This window comes from Gopherus flavomarginatus, chromosome 9, assembly GCF_025201925.1.
Source record: "Gopherus flavomarginatus isolate rGopFla2 chromosome 9, rGopFla2.mat.asm, whole genome shotgun sequence".
NCBI classification, from domain to species: Eukaryota; Metazoa; Chordata; order Testudines; family Testudinidae; genus Gopherus; species Gopherus flavomarginatus.
This window is the reverse complement of record NC_066625.1, coordinates 56,974,086-56,996,979: the sequence shown is the minus strand read 5'-3', so window position 1 is coordinate 56,996,979 and position 22,894 is coordinate 56,974,086. Positions and strand designations below refer to the sequence as shown.

At 42.1% G+C, this 22,894-nt stretch overlaps 1 protein-coding gene across 4 annotated transcripts in view; it reads right to left on the bottom strand.

The window, feature by feature from the left end:
• ETFA (electron transfer flavoprotein subunit alpha) overlaps positions 1-7,029 on the bottom strand; it is a 48,836-nt gene extending 41,807 nt beyond the window's left edge. Inside the window, exon 1 of one of the 4 annotated variants that reach the window (XM_050967061.1) lies at positions 6,867-7,029. In XM_050967061.1, coding sequence (XP_050823018.1) covers positions 6,867-6,905 — 39 coding nt within the window. In that variant the 5' untranslated portion in view covers positions 6,906-7,029. Of the gene's footprint in view, positions 1-2,227; positions 2,246-6,332; positions 6,468-6,866 lie in introns of those variants that run through there. The other 3 variants (XM_050967062.1, XM_050967063.1, XM_050967064.1) reach the window with 3 other exon arrangements.
• Positions 7,030-22,894: the final 15,865 nt, after the last annotated feature.

Here is a 22,894-nt window from a genome sequence, read left to right as displayed (position 1 = left end):
CTCCTTCTGCCTCCCCCACTGCAGGGGATGAGAGACCTGTCAGAGAGGGGCAGCATCTATCTAGCAAGTCCAGCACCTTTTCCTTGGCTCCTCCAGCCCCAGAGCTCTCTCCATTGCATGTCCCTCGGGCTCCCAGCTGGGCAGCCTCAGTGCTGAAAAAACACCAGCAGGGCTGGGTCCAGTGTGTGTCCGAGCTCGTGGGGAGCTCTCTCGCCCAATGACTAGCACCTTACCTACGGCAAGTACAGTAGTGCGACAGGAGCGTGGCACGAAAAATATCATGTCAGACTGTGACACGGTCACTCAAATCATGATTACATGTGCGTACTGTGCTGCTCTATCAATGCCATTCGCGCTAATTTCCGTTTTGCATTGGTGCTAGTGGTTATAGGGGTAAAATGCCAGAACAAAAAAGAAAATGACTTTCTGGTGCTGCCTACCGGCAACAAAGAGAAACAGCAAAAAAATACAGAAAAACTCTTGTACTTCAAAAAAGTATTTTAAAAAAGTCGACAATCAAGGAGAAAGCTCTAAGCAATGCATTGAAGGTAATTATTCATCAACTGATGAAGATCAATCAAACCAAAGCTTATCTTTATCAACTGACAAAGATGAACAATCTGACCAAAGTTTATCTTCACTAACTGATAAAGATGAACAATCACAATCCATCCAAAGATTTACTTCTTCAACTGAAGAGTCCAGAAACGAAGAACCGTTATCCAAATCTAAAACTGAAGAATAATTATTGGAAAGTGGAGAGACTGACATAGGATCGGATCCAAGTACATCGCCGACAATAATTACTGATGCAATGTGAATGATTGTGAAAAAAGGTCCTTCAAAACTAGATTCTACAGTTGAATATCCATTTAATGAGTAGAATCATTGACTTATGGCATCCAGTATGAAGAAAAAAATGAAAAATGGGGAACTAAATAGATCGTGGTTAGTGTATTCACAGACCAAATATGTCGTTTTTTGTTTTGCTGCAAATTGTTCTGTAACTTGGACATTCTTCTGGCAACTGCAGGTTTTAATGACTGGCAAAATTTGCATCAGCATTTGAAAGAACATCAAAAAATCATTTATGCTCCTTGACAAATTGGACTGAGCTGTCAAACAGATTATGTACAACAATCGATGCGGTACAGCAATGTCAACTAAATTCAGAAATCCCACATTGGCAAGCTGTGTTGGAATGTTTACTGGCAATCATTAATTTCCTAGCCGAACAGCACCTCGCATTCCATTGGTCGCCAGATTTTTTATATGAGAATAACAATGGACATTTCTTAAAATTGGTTGAGTTATTTGCAAAATTTGATAATGTTATGGCTGAGCATGTACAAAGAGTGAAAAATGGAGAGATTCTCACCCATTATTTGGGTAAAAATACACAAAATGAGAATACAATTTTCGCACTCCATTAGAAATTATGATATTTTATCGAATTTGAAACATGCCAAATGTTACTCAATTATAGTTGATTGTACTCAAGATCTGAGCAAAACCAAGCAAGTGTCAATAGTTCTACGATTTGTGAAAACTGATGAAAATGCAGAAGTGAAAGTTTGTGAACACTTTCTAGATTTTATACCAGTGAATGAAACTACTGGGAAAGCCCTCACAGGGGTAATTCTACAAAAATTGGAACACTATGGAATACCTTTAGAAAATATGCACTGTCAAGGGTACAACAATGGCTCAAACGTGTTGTACAGCAAAGAATACTGAATTTAAACAAGCAAGCTTTTTTTGTTCCTTGCTATGCACATTCGCTCAATCTGGTTGTCAGTGATGCCGCCAAAGCATCTAAAGAGGCCATTTCATAGTTTACCACAGTGCAAGCAATTTACAACTTTTTTTTAAATGCTTCCACACACCATTGGGCAGCCTTGAACAACCATCTTGAACAAAAATTCACACTTAAACTACATGGTAAAGCAAGATAGATACTATTAGACCATTACGATATTCATCAGAAGAGATTTACAATGCACTATTTGAAATAAGCCAGGACTTGTCGTATGATCCTTCATTTCAACATGAAGCTGAAACATTGGCTCAGAAAATGATGCAGTTTCCATTTTCATGTTGCACGGTTATTTGGCATAATATTCTAAATCAAATTAATTTGACCAGCAAAGTTATGCAGAACATAACCATAGACATATCCCAGGCAAAGACGATATTGAATAAAACCCTGGAATATTCAGAAAAATACCATTCAGATGAAGGATTTGAAGAAAGTGTCAAAGAAGTAACAACAGTAACAGAGGATCTTGATTTTGAATTGACGTTTGCAGCTCAACAATTCATTCGTCCTCCGGGAAAAAAACAAGACAGTTTTGTTATGAGGCTCGTGATGATCCTATTCTCAATCCAAATGAAAGGTTTAAAGTTGAAAGTTTCTATTGTAGTTTGGATGCAGCTATAACTTCCATTGAAGAAAGATTTTGTCAGTTGCATGGTCATTGTGAAACTTTTGAATTTTTATACAATATTGGAAATTAAAAATCGGTTTTCCAAAGAAGACCTCATGAAGCACTGCCAAGACCTACATTTAGTGCTCAGTAGTGATCACGCTGATGACACTGATGCAGTAGAACTGTATGATGAATTAATAGCTTTAGCTGAGCTAATAAGTCCTAAAACTTCTCCTCAAAGTATTAGAATTTATAGCAAGAAATGATTTTTTCACTCCAAACACTGCTATAGCATTACACCTTCTTTTAACATTACCAGTATCAGTGGCTTTTGACGAGCACAGTTTCTCAAAACTGAAATGACTAAAAAATTATTTGAGGTCCACCATGTCTCAAAATCATTTTTCAGGACTCGCATTAATATCAATTGAAAGTACCATTGCAAAAAATTTAGATTTCACTGACTTATTAAAAGACTACGCAAGTATAAAAACCAGAAAAATTCAGTTCATCTAAATTCTTTTAATTTATGAGAAACTGGAAGACACTAACATTTTTCATTACTGTGTATAGTTGAACCCAAATTGTTGGTAATTGTGATTTTGTTAAAATTAAATGTTAAAATTACACTAGTAGGAAAATTTTATTTCGTTAACTACAAATTCTGGGTTTTCAATTTTTTAAATTTTAAACAGTCATAACAAAAACAAAACTGCAAAATGCAAATGTGTAAAAGCCAAAAAAAAGCGAGGCACGGCAAAAAACCTAGAGCCAGCCCTGTTTGCACTCTGGCCATTTAAATACCAATTATTTCAAGTGACATATTGTAGTGCTCAGGTCATCTTTCAGGAAACCTATTTATGTGAATGACTATGCCAGGCAAAAAGAGAACGGCTATTGAGGATGCAGTGGAGAATAAAATAAAGACCATGGGACAATTTTCAGATATACCAAACACCCCAAACTTGCACCAAAGTCAACAAAAACTGAAAATGCTCAACAGAATCAAAAATCAAGCCACACAGTAAAATAAGTAAAGGCACAGCAAGAATAGATTCTGAAGGGGAAAAAAAAAAAAAGAGCACGCCTTCAGTGAAAGACTACTAGATATTAGAAAAGTCAAATACGGGCCTGCTAGGCATGCAGAAAAATTACAAGTTATATTTATATCATCTTTCATCCAAGGATCTCAAATATTTATATAAAAAGGTGGGAAATAGTATTGAATTTATAGATATGTTGAGTCCAAAAGAGATAAGAAGATGATATTTTGTGCAATAAAAAAAGCATTATTGAAATCTGAAAAAGGTCAACAACTTTTACCCTCCAATCTTAAAAGCCAAAACAAGGAGTTGGAAGCAGCACAAAAAGAGTGAATTAACATTCAAAATATTTTTCTTCTCTAATGTCACCCCACCATGCAGAGAGAGAACTAATAGGTTTTTTGCATCCCCATTTGGGTAAAAATACCAATACTGAGTAGTTACACGTTTGTAAACTTTAAAAACTCCAATAAAAAGGAAAACTTTGAAATAGGTAAGGCATAACTTTATCCAAACAACCTGATGTATCATTATTTTAACTCTCTAACATGTAACTTGGAGATAAAGTATCCACAGAACAATGTTTTACAAAGTTATTAGGGCACTAATTTAAAATTTTAAAAATTAATGGAGTCATTGAAATACTAATACCATACAGCTATCCTATCATCATCATACCTTACCTAGAATGTGCCTTACCAGTCATCACTATTTACTCATAGGGAGTAAGTGGAGTTTTCCTTAGCACACATTAGAAATCAACTGGTTTCAGATATAGGACCTGTGGCTGCCTAATTTTAGTAAGTTTCTTATTACCTTCTTATTTAGATACAGTATTTGCAGGATTCTTCATTCAGAAAAGAGCTCCTCTGAAATGGATGACATCTCTTGATTATCCTCTTCCTCCCTCCACCCCCCAAGATACCCTATCTTGCAGCGGACACCTCTCAATTTAATTTAAGAGTATGACTCGGTTTATCTTAATCAATAATTTCTCTATTTTAAAGATACCCTAATCTGTAAAAGTAGCTCAATAAAAGCTGCATTAAGTAGAAAATTATATTCTAGAATACCTCAAATTGGCTTTTTCCCTGATTTTTTAAAGAGAATCAAACCTAGATGACATTAAAAAAATGAGGCAAATGTGTTTTACTACCAATGGAGAGTCCAGGATTTAGGTACAGAAAGAAAGTCACCAATAATTGCAAATTCCTTCTCACCATCCACATGACCTCCCAAAACTTCACTTAAATCAGCGGAGTCACATTCACTTGTAACAGTGGTGAATTTGGTCTTTTACATCTGTTTAGTTTCAACTGAACAGTAGAACAAAGATTATACCTTATACCTACATAAACAGGCCACTGGAGCTTCCTCTGCAGTAAACAAGTTGAAAGTCCAGGTTCCTTGGCATTGTTTTGTGCTCTTGTTTACAAAGCCACTTATACAGTATATTTAAATATGATCTCCCGTGACAGCTGATATCAGAGCAGGATTCTTCCATTAAAATTCCTTGCCCCTCTTCTTTGTTGCATGGGATAAATAATTTGAAATTACTAGTTTCTTCTTATCCTTCATACTTTACAAATGCTCCATTTAAAAAAATGCAGGGAAGAGAGTCTTGATCACAATATTGCTAATATAGTTCATCTTACAAATTCAAGAATAAGAGTGGAAATGTTGACAATCAAGGAGTTTGGCTTTGTGTTTCTCATTTTGTGGAACTTGGAACTCTAAATTGGTCATAATAAGGGATTATTATTTATACTGTAATAGCACCCAACCAAGGGGCTGTACAGATATACAGGAAAAGATCATCCCTGTCCCAAAGAGCCTTTAATCTAAAAATACAAAAAACACAAACAAATTGGTCAGGATGACAGTTTGTATCTTTTAAAAAACAGTGAAACTAACATGACAGCCTGTCCACTGCCCCTGCACTAAACCATTGTTTGTTAATGACAAAATCCATTGATATATCCATAGCATTGATACTTTGTACTTCCATACCACTTTCCTTTGAGATTCTCAAATATTTTTTACAAATAAAGCTTGTCCCCATTTTACCAAAAGGGATACTTAGGTAGGTGGCCTGTAAGTAACTTGCTTAATTCCTTCCCACTACAGCATAAAAGATTAGATAAAATATGTCCTTCACCCACCCACCAAGTAACCCTGAGTATTCACGGAGTAGTAAAGCTTAGCAACATACAAGCTGGAACACAGAGTATGATGCAACAAAAAGTAAATAAATTTTTATGGCCTAACATATAAAAGTGATCAGATCCCACCTTTACATGCATGGCTCCCAGTTAAATTAGTTTAAGCTCAATCCTGCAAAGCAAAGACATGCATTCAATTCCCACTGCAGTCAACTGGAGGTGAGGGCACTCAGGACCAAGATGCACTATCTACTTTACTGTGGTACTAAGGTATATTCCCACTCTCTGCCTATTTTATCACCACAAATCTGGCTAAGCCTCCCCTTGACACATACACACGACTTTTTATAAACTAAGTTCCAGTCACTAAAAACCAAGAGTCTTTTACAGCTGCAGTAATTTTAATTCATCAGTGGGCTACACAGGGTTTTTTATCACTGAAAAGTGAGAGTCCTGGGCCCCTGCTCGACAGGACAACTTTTTAGACTTTTGCTATTAGATGAATGTCTTATTTCACATGAGCCATTATTCGAAGTCAGATAAGAATACGTTTCCATAGACTGATTAAGAACTTTTCAAGGAAGTCCAGAGTCTGAGAGGGGTACTCTTTTGCATAATGCAATATAAATTAGACCAAACAAACCTCTCGCTCTGCATTTTCCTTGCTTGTGCTGTCTTAAATGATGCCCCAAACCTACCAGTTTGTTCTCCAAGTCCTCCAAGGGCATGGTAAAATGTAACAGGCTTAGTTTGCAGCAAGGGCGATTTGGGTTAGATAGTAGGAAAAGTTTTCCAACTCTAAGGATAGTTAAGCACTGGAAGAGGTTTCCAGCCCCCCAGCACTGGAGGGTTTTGAGAACAGGTCGGACAAACACCTGGCAGGGATGGTCTGGGTTACCTGGCCCCGCCCCAGGGCAGGTGCCCTCGTGAGCTGCCTGCCAGCTCCAGGCCGTGGCTGGGACCACGGGTCCTGTGGGCGGCTCGCGTCTCCCTGGCTCTGGGTGACCTTTGGCCCAGTTCGGGGCGCAGCCGGCCCGGCCCTAGCTGCGGGGCCACAGGGCCGAGCCAGGCAGCTCCCCAGGACGGAGCGGGTGGGGGGAGCCAGCGCCGGAGCGGGGCCGGCCGTACGGGCCCCAGGAAGGGCTCCAAGGGGGGCGCAGCTCCCCCGCCCGGCGCTCAGGGGGTGCCGCTGCTCCCTGCGGAGCGGGCCCCGACCGCCGCGCCGCACTCACCGCCCGCCTCAGGCGCCGAGCCCCGACCGCCAGCAACATGGCGACTCCCTCCGGGTCCCTCTCACCCCGCCCCAGCAGCTCCCACCCGGGCCGGTTGGGCGCAGCAGAAATCTCGCGCGAGCGGCTGAGGGACAACGCGACTTGGAATCCTGCCTTCTCCCATTGGCCAGCGCGCACAGCCAATCAGAGGAGACGGAAAGTTTCCTGGGCTCTTTGAGTTCCCGGGGCGGCGGGCGCGTGCGGGGTGGGAAATGCAGCTCGAGGCAGAGTCCCGGGCCGCTCGCTGAGTCACTACACTAGCCCAGATAACAGCAGCCCCAAGGCCCTTCCGTGGCTGCGCCTCGGTGCAGCTTTGCAGTCAGTGTGTGCGGCGCGGCGCTCATATTCAGGGGAGGAAATGTTGGCAAAACTAGACGGGCACGAATCGAGACCCTAGCTTGAGAAACGGTTGGATCCACAGACAAAAACGTGCAGCTTAGGCCTGCCTACAGTCAGCACTCATCTGTCTGCCAGGGCTGTCCTGAAGCATAAAAAGTGGACTCTCAAACGAGACTGACTGCTAAACACCCTTGATGCTCTGTAATTAGGGTGATTAAGCAACTCAAACTCCCCATTAGTTTCCTGGATACAGGCCAGCAGTTACAGCAAAATGACTATCCAACTGATCCCAGCTTTGCATAGGTCCAAAAAAATTAAACTTAAAATTGGAGGGTGGGGGGTATGATCCCATTAACCACATGGATGTAAACTTAATGAAATTAGTTCTTTGTATTACATAAGCCAAAAATAAAGATTCAAGGTTGTGATCTTAAGCGAACACACAAGCTTTTCTTATTTTTACATGCTTAAAGAAACCCAAGAACGGGAAGACTAGAATGGATTCATCCAGCAATTGAACAAGAACCATACAGGATCCAGATGGCACGGAGCACAAATGGACAACCATCTACATAATACTGAGGAACAATGGTGAGCATTATATCCTCCTCCTCTTGACTAGATTTAATAAAAAAAATATGATATGGTAAAAAAAATCAGAAATCAATTTTTCCGATATTTCTTTTATTCACGTGTTTGTTTTTACCAAGAGTTAAATAAAGTTTTTAAAGAGGAATAACACCTCTGGAAGTGAAGTTATACAGACAAGTATCCAGAATTAGACTGAAATTCTTCCACATTGTACAAAGCCAAAGTAAATAGGAGGAGGAAATCCTCTGGTGTAGCCTGCAGTACTGCTATTGAAGGTTGTGGGCAGCAACAACCTCTGCAGCCACTGTGCCCTCCACAATGCAGAGTATAATCAATTTATTCATACTGATAATTCCACTCCCTTTCCCAAACCCCTTGTCAATTATCATAAATAGGACACCTGTAGAGCACAGCTTCACAGCGCATAGGAGGGTCCAGAACCTCCTCTCCTGCTGCTGTTCCTGCCCTAATGCCATGCACCTTGTATAGTCATTCATACCAATGCAAAGTAGATTAAAACTGAGTGTAGAATACTACCAAATCAGAATGGCAGCATCTTATTCCCAATTTGTACAGTCTATATTACAGTAGTGACTAGACAGAAAAATCAAAACCTTTTCCTTTAGGACACAAGTGAAGGCACCTTTGTACATTTGCATAACTTGTAATGTGTCCTTCCTAGCCTAAATGTTTCCTGCCCTAAATTGTTGGGCAGCGTAGTGTTGGTATGCATTGCGGCCCATCATGTGCAAGTACTGTATGTTTTCCCATAAACGATAATGGCCTAAGTCTGTGCATAAGAGCCCTGTGCCATGTTTGATTTGTGGCATGCTCAATTTGGTCAGGGTGATGTTGACATTGCTATGGGCCAACTTCCATTCTGTCTGGGGACCGGACAGGCCAAAGACCTGACTACAAACTGTGTTGAACAGAGCAGAGGCATTAGTAATGTTCTTATGTTCTCCCCTACCCTTCCTACACATTGCAAAGTTGAACAAAGCCATAGAAAATGGAAGGTGGCTGTGAGCAATGCTCCTCCCTCCATACAGCAGAAGAGCCATGCAGCTGGCATGCCGTGTGAAAGAGAGAGTATGGCCAATGTGGGAAAGGACCTGGCAACAGCCACACTAAGTACCATGTCCATTGTAAAAACTATATATTACACAAAAACTTGTGGAAATGTAATGCTGCTTGAAGCAGGCTGGAGTGGCAGGTCAGAGACCGCTGTGGGCAGAGCAGCAACTGTCAATATGGCTACTTCAACCCTGTGTGTTGCCATACTCTGGAGGACAAAGGGGAGTACAGAGGCCAGGGGGCTAGCCAGGGTCCATGTGCGTTGAGGCTTGGTTTCTTATAGATTGACAGCTCATCACTGCCTTTCTTGGGCCCTGCCTCATGACTGCAACACAATCCCACTGGCCCCATGGCCTAGTAGGAAATTGTTTATTTACTTAATCATGGATCTTGAAGAAACACACAGAGCTTTTGTATTTTGTTCCTCTCTGTGCATTTCTACACAGAAGGGGAATATATGGGGTTTAGTCAGGGCTGGTGCAACCATTTAGGCGAACTAGGCGGTTGCCTAGGGTGCCAAAAAGCACCCTCCAATATTTTTTTAAATGGTTGACCGGCCGCTGCCGCTGGGACAGAGAGGGAGTCTGAGCTGCCGCCGGCAGCCGGCAGCCCAGGGTTTCCCCCGGGTCAGGGCGCCGCCGCGGCAGCCCGCAGCCCAGGGGGTCCCCCGGGTCAGTGCGCCGCCGCAGCAGCCGGCAGCCCAGGGGGTCCCCCGGGTCAGGGCACCGCCGCGGCAGCCGGCAGCCCAGGGGGTCCCCTGGCCCAGGGAAACCCCGGGCTGCCGGCTGCCGCGGAGGCGCACTGACCCTGGGTCAGCGGGCACCGCCGCGGCAGCCGGCAGGCCAGGGGCCCCGTGGGTCAGGGCGCCACCGCAGCAGCCTCCATCCCAGGGGGTACCACGGGTCAGGGCGCCGCCGTGGCAGCCCGCAGCCCAGGGGGTCCCCCGGGTCAAGGCGCCACTGCGACTGCCCAGAGGTTCAGGCTGCCGGCAGTGCGCTGACCCAGGGGAATCCCTGGGCTGCTAGCAGAGGCTCAGAAATCAGAATCCCTCTCCCTCCCAGAGCAGGGGCTCCAGCCTATGCAATTTTTCTCATTGCGGGGGGGGGGGGGGCGGCGGCGGCGGCTGGGCAGAGCTGCGCAGCTCTGCTTAGCGCACATGGTAGGAGCCCTGCGACGGCGCGACACAAGGGCTTCTGGAGGAAAGCGGGGGCTGCCCCCTGGCTCAGCCTCCACATCAGCCCCAGCAAGGGGCAGGAGAAGAAAAGAGCCTCACCGGTGGTCTGGTGGAGTGGAGGAAGAAAGAAGACCCTGACGCTCATGTGCTGGGCAAGGTAAGCAAGTGCTTCCCCACAGCTCGGCCTCAGGCGCCTGTGCTCCTGCCCCCTTGGTCCTTGGCTGGTCCCTGCTCCTGCTCCCCTTGTGTGTGGGCGGCTTGAGAGAACAGCAGCCTGCAGAGCTGAGCTGCCCCAGTGCCCCCAGGCACCCCCCTTGACCCCATCCCCCCCACAGCCCTGACCTCCAGCTCCGAGCCCAGCCCTTCTGAGCTGGACACCACCCTGACCCCATCTCCCCACATCCCTGAGCCCAGCCCCTGTGAGCTGGGCACCCCTGAACCCAGAGCCCAGCTCCCCACCCAGCCCTGGGCAACAACAGCACCACCCCCAGGCAACGACAGCCCATTGGTACCAACCATCACAATCACCCATCATCTGCCCATTATGTAATTGCAAATGTATACAGACCATTACAGCTTTTAATGTTTTTAAATAATGTATTTAGTGTATTTTCAAATTATTACAAGTTAATTTTGGAATGTATTTCACTAGTTATTTTTTACATTTCCTAATACATGTTACTATAGTATTGCAAATGTTTTATGGGAGGGGCCCCGATTTTGCTTTGCCCAAGGCCCCCTGAGTCCTCTGGGCGGCCCTGTCTGACTTTTAAGCCCTGCTGCTGTGTTTTGCCTGCAACAGGCAGGCCTAAGCCTGTGAGTGACCCCCATAGCAGCTGCCTGAAGAAGTGCTTGGGGGAATCATGCAGAAGGAGCGTGATATTTATTTGAGTTCTCTCCTCATGGAGGCTGTGCTCCACTTGGTGCAGGACAGCAGGCCCAGCACCTTCCCTCAGTTTGTGGACTTGTACTGCACCCATCCCCTGGCTCAGTCTGGCACCGCTACCCCTCACCAGTGCCCAAGAAGCAGTCAAAAAAGTTGGATGGACTGGTTAGGTTAGTTGTTGTGCTGTTGCTTGGCCAGTGTAGAGACCACTGAATGCATAATATTCCTCTGTGATATTCTGTCCTGAGCACAACTGGCATGTTATGAGGTAGTGCCTGTGAGGGACAGGTGTCTGTTTATGTCATCCAGCCATCATGTCTTAGGTCTTCTGGGGGGGGAGCTTTTCCATCCTGCTTTCATTGGATCAAAGTCAAAGATTATTTTCACAGGGAAGTTAGTAGGCGTTTAGAGCAGATGAACATACCACCACAGAGAGCACTTGGCAACCATTTGAGTGTGTGTGACCTATTTAGTTAGAAAGTGGAATTTTTCATTCAAATTGAGTTTGTACCATTTGATGTTTTTAATCATTTGGAGGTGCATGGCTAGTTAGGCAGAATGGGTTCTGCAGCACTCCCAGTCAGATTTTGAAATGAAGGAAGGACGTATACGTGACTAAAAAAGGTGTATTTCTGATTACAATCAACATTGCTTAATTTTAAGGGAAAGTCATCTTGATCTCTTAATCAATATTTACGTCAAACAGTTGATGAAATTCAAATAGTTAATTATAGTAAGTGATATGCATTCTCTATCCTTTAATTTTAATAGTGAACAAGAAAAAGGACTGATAGGAATAAAATTTCTTTTTTTTTCGTTTACAGTTGTTGCAGCCTCATGGCAGATAAAAAAAAAGGTCTGGGGCACAATTTCGTGACCGTGTATTGTGTATAATGTATGTGATTTTTGGGGGGTGTGGGCGCAAGATGGAAGTTTCGCCTAGGGCGCAAAATATCCTTGCACCGGCCCTGGGTTTCGTTCCCAAAATGAAAAGAAGACTCTTTGTAGCCAAGTTCTGGAAGCCCCTTTAAGCTCCTATTGGCAAAACCAAGAAACCCAACATTTGTATCATAGCAGAGCCTACAGTAAATCTCTCGCGCGCATCTGGTAGAGACTTACAGAAAAAGAAAGAAAGAAAGAAAGAAAGAAGTGGGGGGCAGGGTTCAGCTGTCCATAGGTGCTGGAACATGAGAGAGGAGACCAGACGTCAAGGCTTTTTCCATACTCCAGAACCTGCCAATTGTCTAAGTCATTTGATGTTTCAAAGACCAGTCAAGTAACACCAGCCCAGTATGGTATCCCCATTACAGAGGACAGATGTATAAGTGCTTCAGCCAACGCCCCTTCCTCACGTACAGCATTATAATCATCAGAGGCCACAAAACCCATTTCTGTTTTGGAGAATGGCTCATTTGCTTTTAAAAATTTATAGGTTTTTTAATTTTTAAGGAGCTGAATGTATTTTACTCAGGATTATATTTCATTTAACAATATGAAACTGATTAAAGGAAAGTTCAGCAAAATATGGTTTGCATCCTTGCTCTGTCCCTGCTATATAGAGAAAACAGATGATACACAGCAATTCCAGAGCAAATGAGTCAATCCTCCTGCGACAAACTGCAAAGCCCAAGTAAAATGGCTTTATGGAGGGGTGCTTCTTGGGAGATGAAATCCTCCCACCCAGGCTGCATAGTGCCAGCAGAATCTCACTGCAGCCATGATTGCAGGCATGGAATTACAGCACCTTCTGTAACAATTGTGCCCCCACTCAAGGGGTGAAGGAATTGGCCAGTAGATCCACACAGACACAAATCTAATGGACACGACCATGTCTCTCTCTAACAGACACCTTCTGCACCTCTCTGTGCGCTACTACTGTAGGAAATCGCTCCCTTTGTGGATTCCTTACAGCCTGCCTCCACAGTGCAGTAGAACCACTACCCTTCAGGTAGTATATGCCCATACAAGAGGCAAGATTTGCACCTTGGTAATGTTTAATTGTTACCTTAGCTGTTGTTTCTCTCCACCCAATTTATTTTCAAAACCATTCTTTGAGAGCAACCAACCTGAATTTAGCTTAGCACTTATACAGCACTTGCCATCTGATGATCTCAAATACTTTATGTATTTTTCCCATTGTCCCCATTTTACAGAAAGGGAAGTTGAGGCACAAAGACATTAAGTCTTCCATTTTCAAGTGGCCACTAATACTGCATAACTCATATATTGGCTGTCCAAGTTGAGAGACAGGTATCTCAGGCTAGGGAGCCATAATTAGTGGCCATCTTTGAATCTATGGACCTAAGTAACTTTCCAAAGGCTGCATAGCAAGTCATTAGTACAGCAGTGGGCAAACTTTTGGGCCCAAGGGCAACTGTATGGCAGGCCAGGAATGCTCACAAAATTGAGGGTTGGGGTGCAGGAGGGAGTGAGGGCTCTGGCTGAGGGTGCGAGCTCTGTGGTGAGTCCAGAAATTAAGAGTTGAGTGTGTGGGAGGAGGGTCCAGGCAGAGGGTTGGTGTGCATGGGGGGGTGAGGGCTCCAGCTGGGAGCGTGGGCTATGGGGTGGAGCTGGGGATGAGGGTTTGGGGTACAGGACGGTGCTCCAGGCTGGGACCCAGTGGTTTGGAGGGAAGGAGGGGAGATCAGGGCTGGGGCAGGGAGTTGGGGCATGGGAGGGGGTCAGGGGTGCAGTCTCCAGGTAGTGCTTACCTCAAGCAGCTCCCAGATGCAGCAGCATGTCCCGCCTCCAGCTCCTATATGGAGGCACAGCCAGGTAGCTCTGCATGCTGCCCCATCCGCAGGCACCACCCCTGCAGCTCCCATTGGCCGTGGCAGCACTTGGGGCAGGGGCAGTGTGTGGAACCCTTTGGCTGCCCCTACGTGTAGGAGCCGTGGGGGGAGGGCATGCGGCTGCTTCTGGTAGCCTTATGAAGCAGGTAAAGCCCCCGAGCCAACTCCCCAGCTGGAGCGGGGAAAGCCCCAGACCCCGCTCCCCAGCTGGAGCTCAAGGGCCAGATTAAAATGTCTGAAGGACTGGATGTGGCCCCCAGGCCGTAGTTTGCCCACCCCTGCATTAGTAGCTAGGTCTAGAACCCATATCCCTTGACTTCCATGTGTATTTAAAGGAATTCTGATATGGCAAAATTCCATACTGCATCATTAACACTGCAGTTTCACTCCGATGGTGCCTGATCTATTTTCCCCTCAGAACAGCCTATATTTAGCCACAGAAGAGCTTCTGTTACAAACTGGAACTATTACAGATCCGTCTTCTAAACACACAGGGTCAGACTGTGATCTTGGTTACACCAGTGTAAACCCAGCTTCGATTAAATTATTCCAGATTTATACCCACATAACTGAGATCTGAAACAGGCCCATTCTCCTAACAAACAAGATTAACACAGGAGTCTACTCCACAGTAAGGACTATACATTTTGTTCTGAGAGCCATGACACTTCCCAAGTAATGATAATATACATCAGGTATTGTTTTGCTTTTTAAAATTTCCTAGTGGCAAAGGAATGGATTTAAAAATACATTAAGCAAAATACTCCCCTAAAAATCTGCAATGTAGATCTTTGAAAAATGTGGTCACTGAAATCTTGGAGAGATCAACAGTGGCCTCTTCACTTAAGTTACAAATCAAATCAATCAATCCATCCAGCAGTACTAAGAGCTTATGGATTTGTAACACTACAGACTTTAAGATCCTGAAATCAATGAATGGTGTGGCACAAATACAGTTTCTTCCTTATCATTAATATTCTTAGTTTTTTCTAACCATTTGACTACAATGCATATTTTTCCCCAACATTTAAGGGGTTTACAGCATGTTGCTGATTTATCTTACAAATGCATTTCTATGGCACCCATCACTGTGATTTCTCTCAGACTAGTGCAAAGCACTTCAGCTTTCCCACAACCTACGATGCCAAGAAATACTACAGATCCGACTGCGGGATGTGTCCGTGCATATTCAGATAGTTTGTATTGCTGGACAATTAACTTATGATTGTAAAGGCAAATGAGATTTGAGACAGCCATTATGGCTATACAACGCATCCCATTTCCTGGCTCTGGTGCGCTGGCAATTGTATAGACCCTGTGACGAGGGCTAGAAGAAGCAAGACTGGAGTGGACTGTGCCCTGCCAATCTTGGCTGATCAGATTGTCCCTAGGGGACTTTTCCAGCCGGCATGAATTAGAGTAGCCTCAGGGCCCTTAGCCTTAAAGTTACTACAACTAGCTCAGTGACGCTAAGGAACCAGCCCTTTAGGTTTCAAGGCTGTTCCCAGTTCTCTAAATTCTGGAAATAATTCACCTCAGAAACATTGAAAAAATGACCAAAAAGTCATCAGCAGACCTGTTTCTCCTCTCACAATGGCATGCCTAAGAACAGCTTCATGGAGCCACAGTGCTATTTTCATTTAACCCCAATTTTATAAGTACCACTGATTTCAGGGATGAGGCAACTTCCTCCCACCCCTTCAAAGAGCTGTGTCCTAAAAGGCACAACTGAGCCTTCTATAGAGGAAATGTGCCAAATATTGTTACAATTGCTTTGGAAAATATTTTTACTTAGGATGCAGAAATCTAATAAAAGGAGCAAAAATAAATTGAGTATATGGTACCCTTTATCATGGACCCTTTATTTGACTAAAAATGTTTGTAATTAATATACGTTTTACTCATTGAAGTGTGGCATACCCCTTGGTAATCCTATTGTAAGCCCCTGCCCCCCCCCCCAAAAAAAATTAGCTTTCATAGTGCAAAAGCAGAAGGCATATTTTGTGGAATCAAGCCTTTAAAAAAGAACAAGTATAGGTTTAGAGTATTTATTACTGGACTGTAAGGAAATTAACATTAGATCAGCTTTGGCCACATGGTTATCAGTCCAGATAACAGCTCAGAGTAAGTCAAACTCTTTCTTTCTATGCATCTGTTTAATAGCATAAAGTATATTTTGATCAGCAAACTGCTGCTGGCAAACTCTAGGTCAGATTTCAGCGTAAAAGTGCCAGAGACCTAGAAAATGACAGGCTTGATATTATATTTTCTGTTTTTAATGTTAATTTAAAACTTGAATAGCACCTCAATACATGTAATCTTTATTGAAACTGGCTTGATAAGGATTACATCTTGATGCACAAAGGAAGTCTTTATCACTTATAGGTAGTGTTTTAGGCGCTTATAAAACTGTAATCAGGTAGGGATTATATCAGCATGATCCACATGAAATAGAATAAAGCTTTTTGTCATGGTTCAGCTCATCTCCCACATAGTGGGTTCTGATAATAAAAGGGTAAAACATAAAATACACAGGGACCAATGAAACTGTGGATTCAGAATCCATTGCAAGCAGAGAACATTTTTATACATTTAGAAAGAAAGATGAATGATTAATTAGTGGAAGAAGCCCTGAGTATGGTGCATTGTTATCCAGGATTATTTCATTAGGATCTGCTGACCCAATTTCTTCATTGTAAAGGGAATTACATTTTTTCACACTGTGCAGTTAGATCAATACTGAGGATGGCTCAAACTTGTTTAAATATAGTAGGTTAGTGAAAACACAGCAAAAACTCCTACTCCAGTAACTTAATTACCCACAGGGGAAATGAAACAAGAATGGGTACAAAAAGTATGTGTGTTGGAACTGAATTTTGGTTCATGTAAAATACATCATTCCTACAAGACATGGAAACCAGCAAACCCGTTCTCATGACTAATGGCTTTAGTAAAGAAGATGACTGAATTGTTTTGGTTTTTTTAAATAGCAACACCACTTTTTGGTACGGGTCATCCTCAGTTTACGGTTTCTGCAATCATGAGGAGTATGGCTGACTTGGAGATAAATTAAAGAGCTTCATTCAGGAGCTCTACCAACAGTTGAAAGGATTCACCTACTAATCTGTCAAAATCCAATAATGTTAAAACAATCAGAATCTGCTTACCACTCTACTGAAGAATTTAAAAATTGAACAGACAGTATCTGCCTACATGACACTACAGGGATGGTCAAAAAGAGAGCAAGGCAGCAATGCACCATGAGAGAGGAGAAAAATAGAAGTAGTAGTGACCCAGAGTCACTAAAGAAGGTAATTGAGGATAGTTATAGCCATCATTCTAAATTATATTATCCCATTTCATGGAGCAGATAATTCTGTTGTCAAATCATTTAGTCCCCCAAACCCAAATACTTATGCATGAGAGTAACTTTACACATGTGCGTAATCCCATTGTGGCTCTACTCACATGTTTAAAGTTACTCATGTGCATGTTTGCCATGTCAAAGTGCAAATATTGCCCATTTCTGTATATTTCAAGCCTTTTTCATTTTTTCTAATCCAGTTATTCATTTCTGCAGTGCATGAATATTGAAACATAGTAATGAAAGGAGACCTCTCTCTGTAGGGCCTGATTTTCTTCTCACTTGCCCCCGTTTTACACTGGTGGAGCCTCACTGACTTACTCCTGATTCACACCAGTGTAAGTATAAGTCTCAGCCTGTCTTACAATTAGATTCCTTTATAAGATAATCATATATTTTATTATGCCCTTTATGGCATCTTTCATCTGAGTATATCAGAGAAATTTACAATCTCTACTTAAATTAACCTTCACTACATCCCTTTGAGGTTGGGAAGTATCACCATTTTACAGTTGGGGAAACTGAGGCACAGTGCTGTCAGTTGCCTTGCCCAATGACAGAGGGCTGGGAACAGAATCCAAATTTCCAGGCCCTGTTCGGATTACTGTGCCACTCTGCAGTTTCCCTATAAATGACACTTCCTAATGAAGTTCTAAATATCTTATCTGGATAATTAGATAAATAACAATAGCACTTTGTGTTCTCTTTTGCATATTTTCATAAATCATCATTACCAGGGAATGAAATCACTAGTCATAATATAGAGCCTGCTCCCATTGAAGTGGATGCTAAAAATGATTCAATGGGAGCAGAATCAGGACCTACTAGGTTAGGTAAGGAGTACATGTGTTCATGAGTTTAATTGATGTAGTTGCAGTATTGCTAGAATTGTTAACCTTTTTGGAAGTGAAGGCTTACGTTAAAAAACAGATGGAACCTTCCTTGAAAATATTTGTTGTTCATGCTATTTGTAATGCAATTTGCTTGGGAATGTTTATGCCACAGCAGCTCAGTAGAAAGACAGACATCTCTTCCTGTCTGCAGAGCCCAAGCAACATTGTCAACCTAGACTTTTGGCTGTACACTGCCATTGTTCTGTGTGCAGAGCTCCCACTGAAGTTAATGGGAGTTGTTTGTAAAATTTAACGGCAGAATACGCTGCTATTATTTTTTAAACACATACCTGCTTTTTATGGCTCTATTACATGGCTAAAGAAGAATTTGCATGCCACTATTTCCTATTCACACTATCCTGAGCCTTTCCCTGTAAATCCAAGAACATCCAGTCTATGTACATGATGGCCTCATGGGAATTACACCTTTTATGCTTGCTTCCAAGCATTTCTGGAAAGCTAATTTCCAAATTTCAACCTAGAAAATAATACTTCTGCGATGAGTGCAAGAGTCACAGTCATTGCCTTATTTCTTTAAAAGTTATTAGTAATTGTTGATCCATTTGTTTTTGGATGGCCGATTTGCAGCACCAGAAGCAGGCCCAGTTTTCCAAAAGCAAGCATTCCATCCTGCAGAGCATCAGACCTCTTTCTAAGGTCTCAGGTTGTTACTCAAGAATCGAAGCAGCCAAAATCATTGTCTACACGTTCAAAAATGACTGATGTTTTGCACTTCTTTTGGGCCTTCCATCTATAGATCTTAAAACACTTTTCACGTTATTAATGAGGTAAGCATTATCACATGCCACAGGTAGGTATAACAATAAATCTTATTGTACCAATGAGAAATTTAAGTCCTGGAGAAGCTAAGAGCCCAATCCAATTTCAACTGGACTCCGTAGAAGAAAATTACCAGCCCGCTTTAACACAAGAAGTCTGTGGCAGAGAAACAAACAGAATCCAGCTCTCCTGGTCTCCAGGGTCTGTTGTTAAACCAGAAGACCATATCATATGTACTATGATTGCATCCAGTTTGCATGGATTGAGAGTGGGAGAAGTTATCTGCAATATCCTCCCTTGAAATGCAAAATGTCCCCTTCCCACCATTTCTTCCTTGCACTCTCAAGATCCCACAATATGTTCATCATCTTAAATCTTGCAGACAACTGAGTAACAAGATACAATGGATGGTATTTAATTTAAAATGCAAATAAGGTGTACATTTTTAAATAGGAGTAGTAAATTAGAACAGCTTACCAAGGGGTGTGGAGAATTCTCAATCCCTTGAAGTCTTTACATCAAGATTGGGTGTCTATCTAAATTAAAAGATATACTCTAGCTCATCACAAGTTACTGGGCTTGATACAAAAATTACTGGGTAGAATTCAGTGTTCTTTGTTGTACAGGAAGTCAGATTAGGTGATCCTAAAAGTCCTTTCTGGCCTTGAGATCTGTATTAGATCTCCACTGAAGAAAAAAAAATGGAGAGAATATCCCTTTGCAATCCCACCAAGGCTAACTCTCAATCAGTCACAGGGCTGGCAGTAGCTGTTGTACAGCACTTTTTTGCAGTGTTACACATTCTACCTCTGCAGAACTCCCAATTCCTTATGATCTGAGGCTAAAGCAGAGAAACAAATGCAGCGTTCCCACAGAGCAATACCATTTAACAGTTAACCACTGTTTAATTTTGTCAGATTTGTTTGAGAGTTATATACATACTTTTCAATTGTCAAGGAGACTTTTTAAAAGGATATTGATTTTAATTTCAAAGGCTCTTGAAAATAAAAAATGAATAACTACATTCTAAAGGAGAGTAGTTTCCTCAACAGCTGTAAATAATTTATTGTTCACAACCCAACCAGATCAAAAGATACTTCATCAATTGATGTGGCAAAATCTGGTGCAAGCTGCATTTTTATTATCTCAGATCCAATTAACCATTTGGAGCAGACTAAAACATAACTAGATCAATCCAGAATCAGATTAATATCCAATCCATAATCACATTAATCACAATCTGTCCATAATTAGCCATCAGATAATCCCATTGGACAGGAGGTGACATGCAGTATCCCATTATCTCATTAAATTATATATTTTCAGTATTGGACATTGTCCGTAAGCACAAGAAAATGTTTTTAAAGGGGAATATGATTGCAGAAGTGTCCTTTTGATAAATCTTTCCTATAAAGATTATGAGCAGATCCAAACTTCTGAGTTTTACTGCGTTTCTTTGCTTTTACACATTCTGCTATAACCCAGAAATGGATCCGTGAGAGATGTCATCTTTTAAAATAAAATACGATTATCTTCTCGGGAAGAGGAATAAATAAGACATTTGATTCTGTGAAGCTTATGAAAGAGAAGAAAATCATTCATCAAAGGTTTTTAATAGTAACATGATAACAATAGCTTTGCAAAGCTAAATCTTATTGCAGATGGTTCCTGTCCTTTTTGTAATGTAAGTGAAATTGTGTTCCATCTGTTTTAATTTTATAATGGACTTAATCCATGGCTGGCTCTGAAAGAATCAGCATTTACTGCCTTTGCAATCTGTTGCAAAAGTCATTGTTTCCTGTTTATAAATGGGACTGATACATCAAATTTTGTGACAAAAACTGAAAATTATTCAAAAAAATCTGAAAACCTTATTGGCAAGCTTAATGCCATACCCTGATCTAACTGCATGTACTCAGAAGTCTCACCGAAATCAATAGGAGATTTTCCTAAAAAGTGATTGAGAAAAGTAAATCAAGAAACAGTCATTGTGACTTTATAAGTTACATTGACTATTGGCAATCACACATACACCTCTACCCCAATATAACGTGACCGGATATAACATGAATTTGGATAGAACGTGGTAAAGCAGTGCTCCGGGGGGGGGGGGGCTGCACACTCTGGTAGATCAAAGCAAGTTCGATATAACACGGTTTCACCTATAACACAGTAAGATTTTTTGGCTCCCGAGGACAGCGTTATATCAGGGTAGAGGTGTATTTGTAGTGATTATAAGTGACCTGACAGTTTTTCTGTGAAGACATATCTCCCCCCCCCTCAAGTCATAATTCATTTATTTACCAAATGCAGGTTAAATCTCCAAGGCTAGTTGATTTCAGTGCCTCTTAGCATTATAATGGAGAATATTTTTATAGACTTTTGAGCATCACCTGCTGGAACAGTTTTGGTTTAGGATCCATCAACAGTTCCATTACAAATCCTTTCTTTCTGGGATTTCTACTCACCTGTGCATGGGGATGATGACATGTTATGACTTCCCATTCAGAGCCAAATTCTTCTCTCAGTTACACCTGTTTACATGCATAGTAACTCTATTTAGGGTTCAATAGTGCAACTTCAGATTTACACCAGCATTACTGAAAGAAGAATTTGGCTTCAGGCCAGAAAGGTAGTTATTTAGAAATAAAAATAATTTATCCTTGTTTGTTTATATTTAAGTGGAGGGAGGAGATTGTTTGGAAACGTAAAGAGAATTGGTAGCATTGCCCTCAAAATTGACAAGTGATCCAAGAAAATAATATATTGCATTCTTATGTGTGTTTCAGTCTTATATCAGTCTCCCACTGATGGTAGTTTATTATTACTACCACAAGATGTGCAAATACTGACTTGCCCAGGAGCCCATGCTTTTCTGGACTGGCTGAGGGTCACACTGTCTATTTCACTACATTCTGGAGTCTCATCAATCAGACTTTGCTATGCTGGCTAGCAAACAAATTCACTCTCTAGTTCTTTTGTTCTGTCCTGCAGGTAGACTTGTCCATTTTCATCACACTTTTGCGTTGGACTCTCAGGGTGAAATCCTGTCTCTAGTGAAGTCAATGGCAAAATTCTCATTCCCTTCAAGCGGGACCTATTTTTCACCCACAGAGCATGAGCTCTTCTGTACCAGCTGACAAAGTCAAAATGTGTCCTTCGTTGCTTTGGATTTGAGAACTAGAGTCTGGCCCTTCTTGCTCTGGACCTTCAATGTTTATAATTGCAAAGTGATACACATTGGAAAACACAATCACAACTATACATATACAATGAAGGGGTCACCATTACCTGTTGGAACTCAAGACAGAGATCTTTGAGTCACGGTGGGTAGTTCTTTGAAAGCATCCACTCAGTGTGCAGCAGCAGTCAAAAAAGCTAACAGAATGTTAGGAACTAGTAGGAAAGAGATAGATAAGATGACCGAAAATATCTTGATGCCACTATACAAAGCCATGGTACACCCACACCTTGAATACTGCAGGCAGTTCTGGTCCCTCCATCTCAAAGAAGATCTATTACAAAATGGAAAAGGTATAGAGAAGAGCAACAAAAAAAATGATCAAGGTTATGGAAAAACCTTGCATATGAGGAGAGATTAAAAAGTTGGACTGTTGATCTTAGAAAAGGGAGGATATCATAGAGGTCTATAAAATCATGAATGGTGTGGGGAGAGCGAATCAAGAAGTGTTACTTTCTCCTTCACAAGCACAGGAACTGGGGTCACCCAATGAAATTAATAGGCAGCAGGAACAAACAAGAGGAAGTATTTCTTCACACAATGCACAGTCAACCTGTGGAACTTGTTGCCAGGGGATTTTGTGAAGGCCAAAAGTTTAACAGAGTTTAAAAAATAATTAGATAAATTCACGGAGGACAGGTCCATCAATGGCTATTAAACATCATGGTCAGGGTCTCAACCCTATGCTCTGAGTGTCCCTAAGCCTCTAACTGCCAGATGGTGGGACTGGACAACAGGGGAGGGATCACTTGATAATTGCCCTAGTCTGTTCATTCCCTTTGAAGCATCTGCCACTGGCCACTGTCAGAGACAGGATACCAGACTAGATGGACAATTGTTCTGACCCAGCATGAC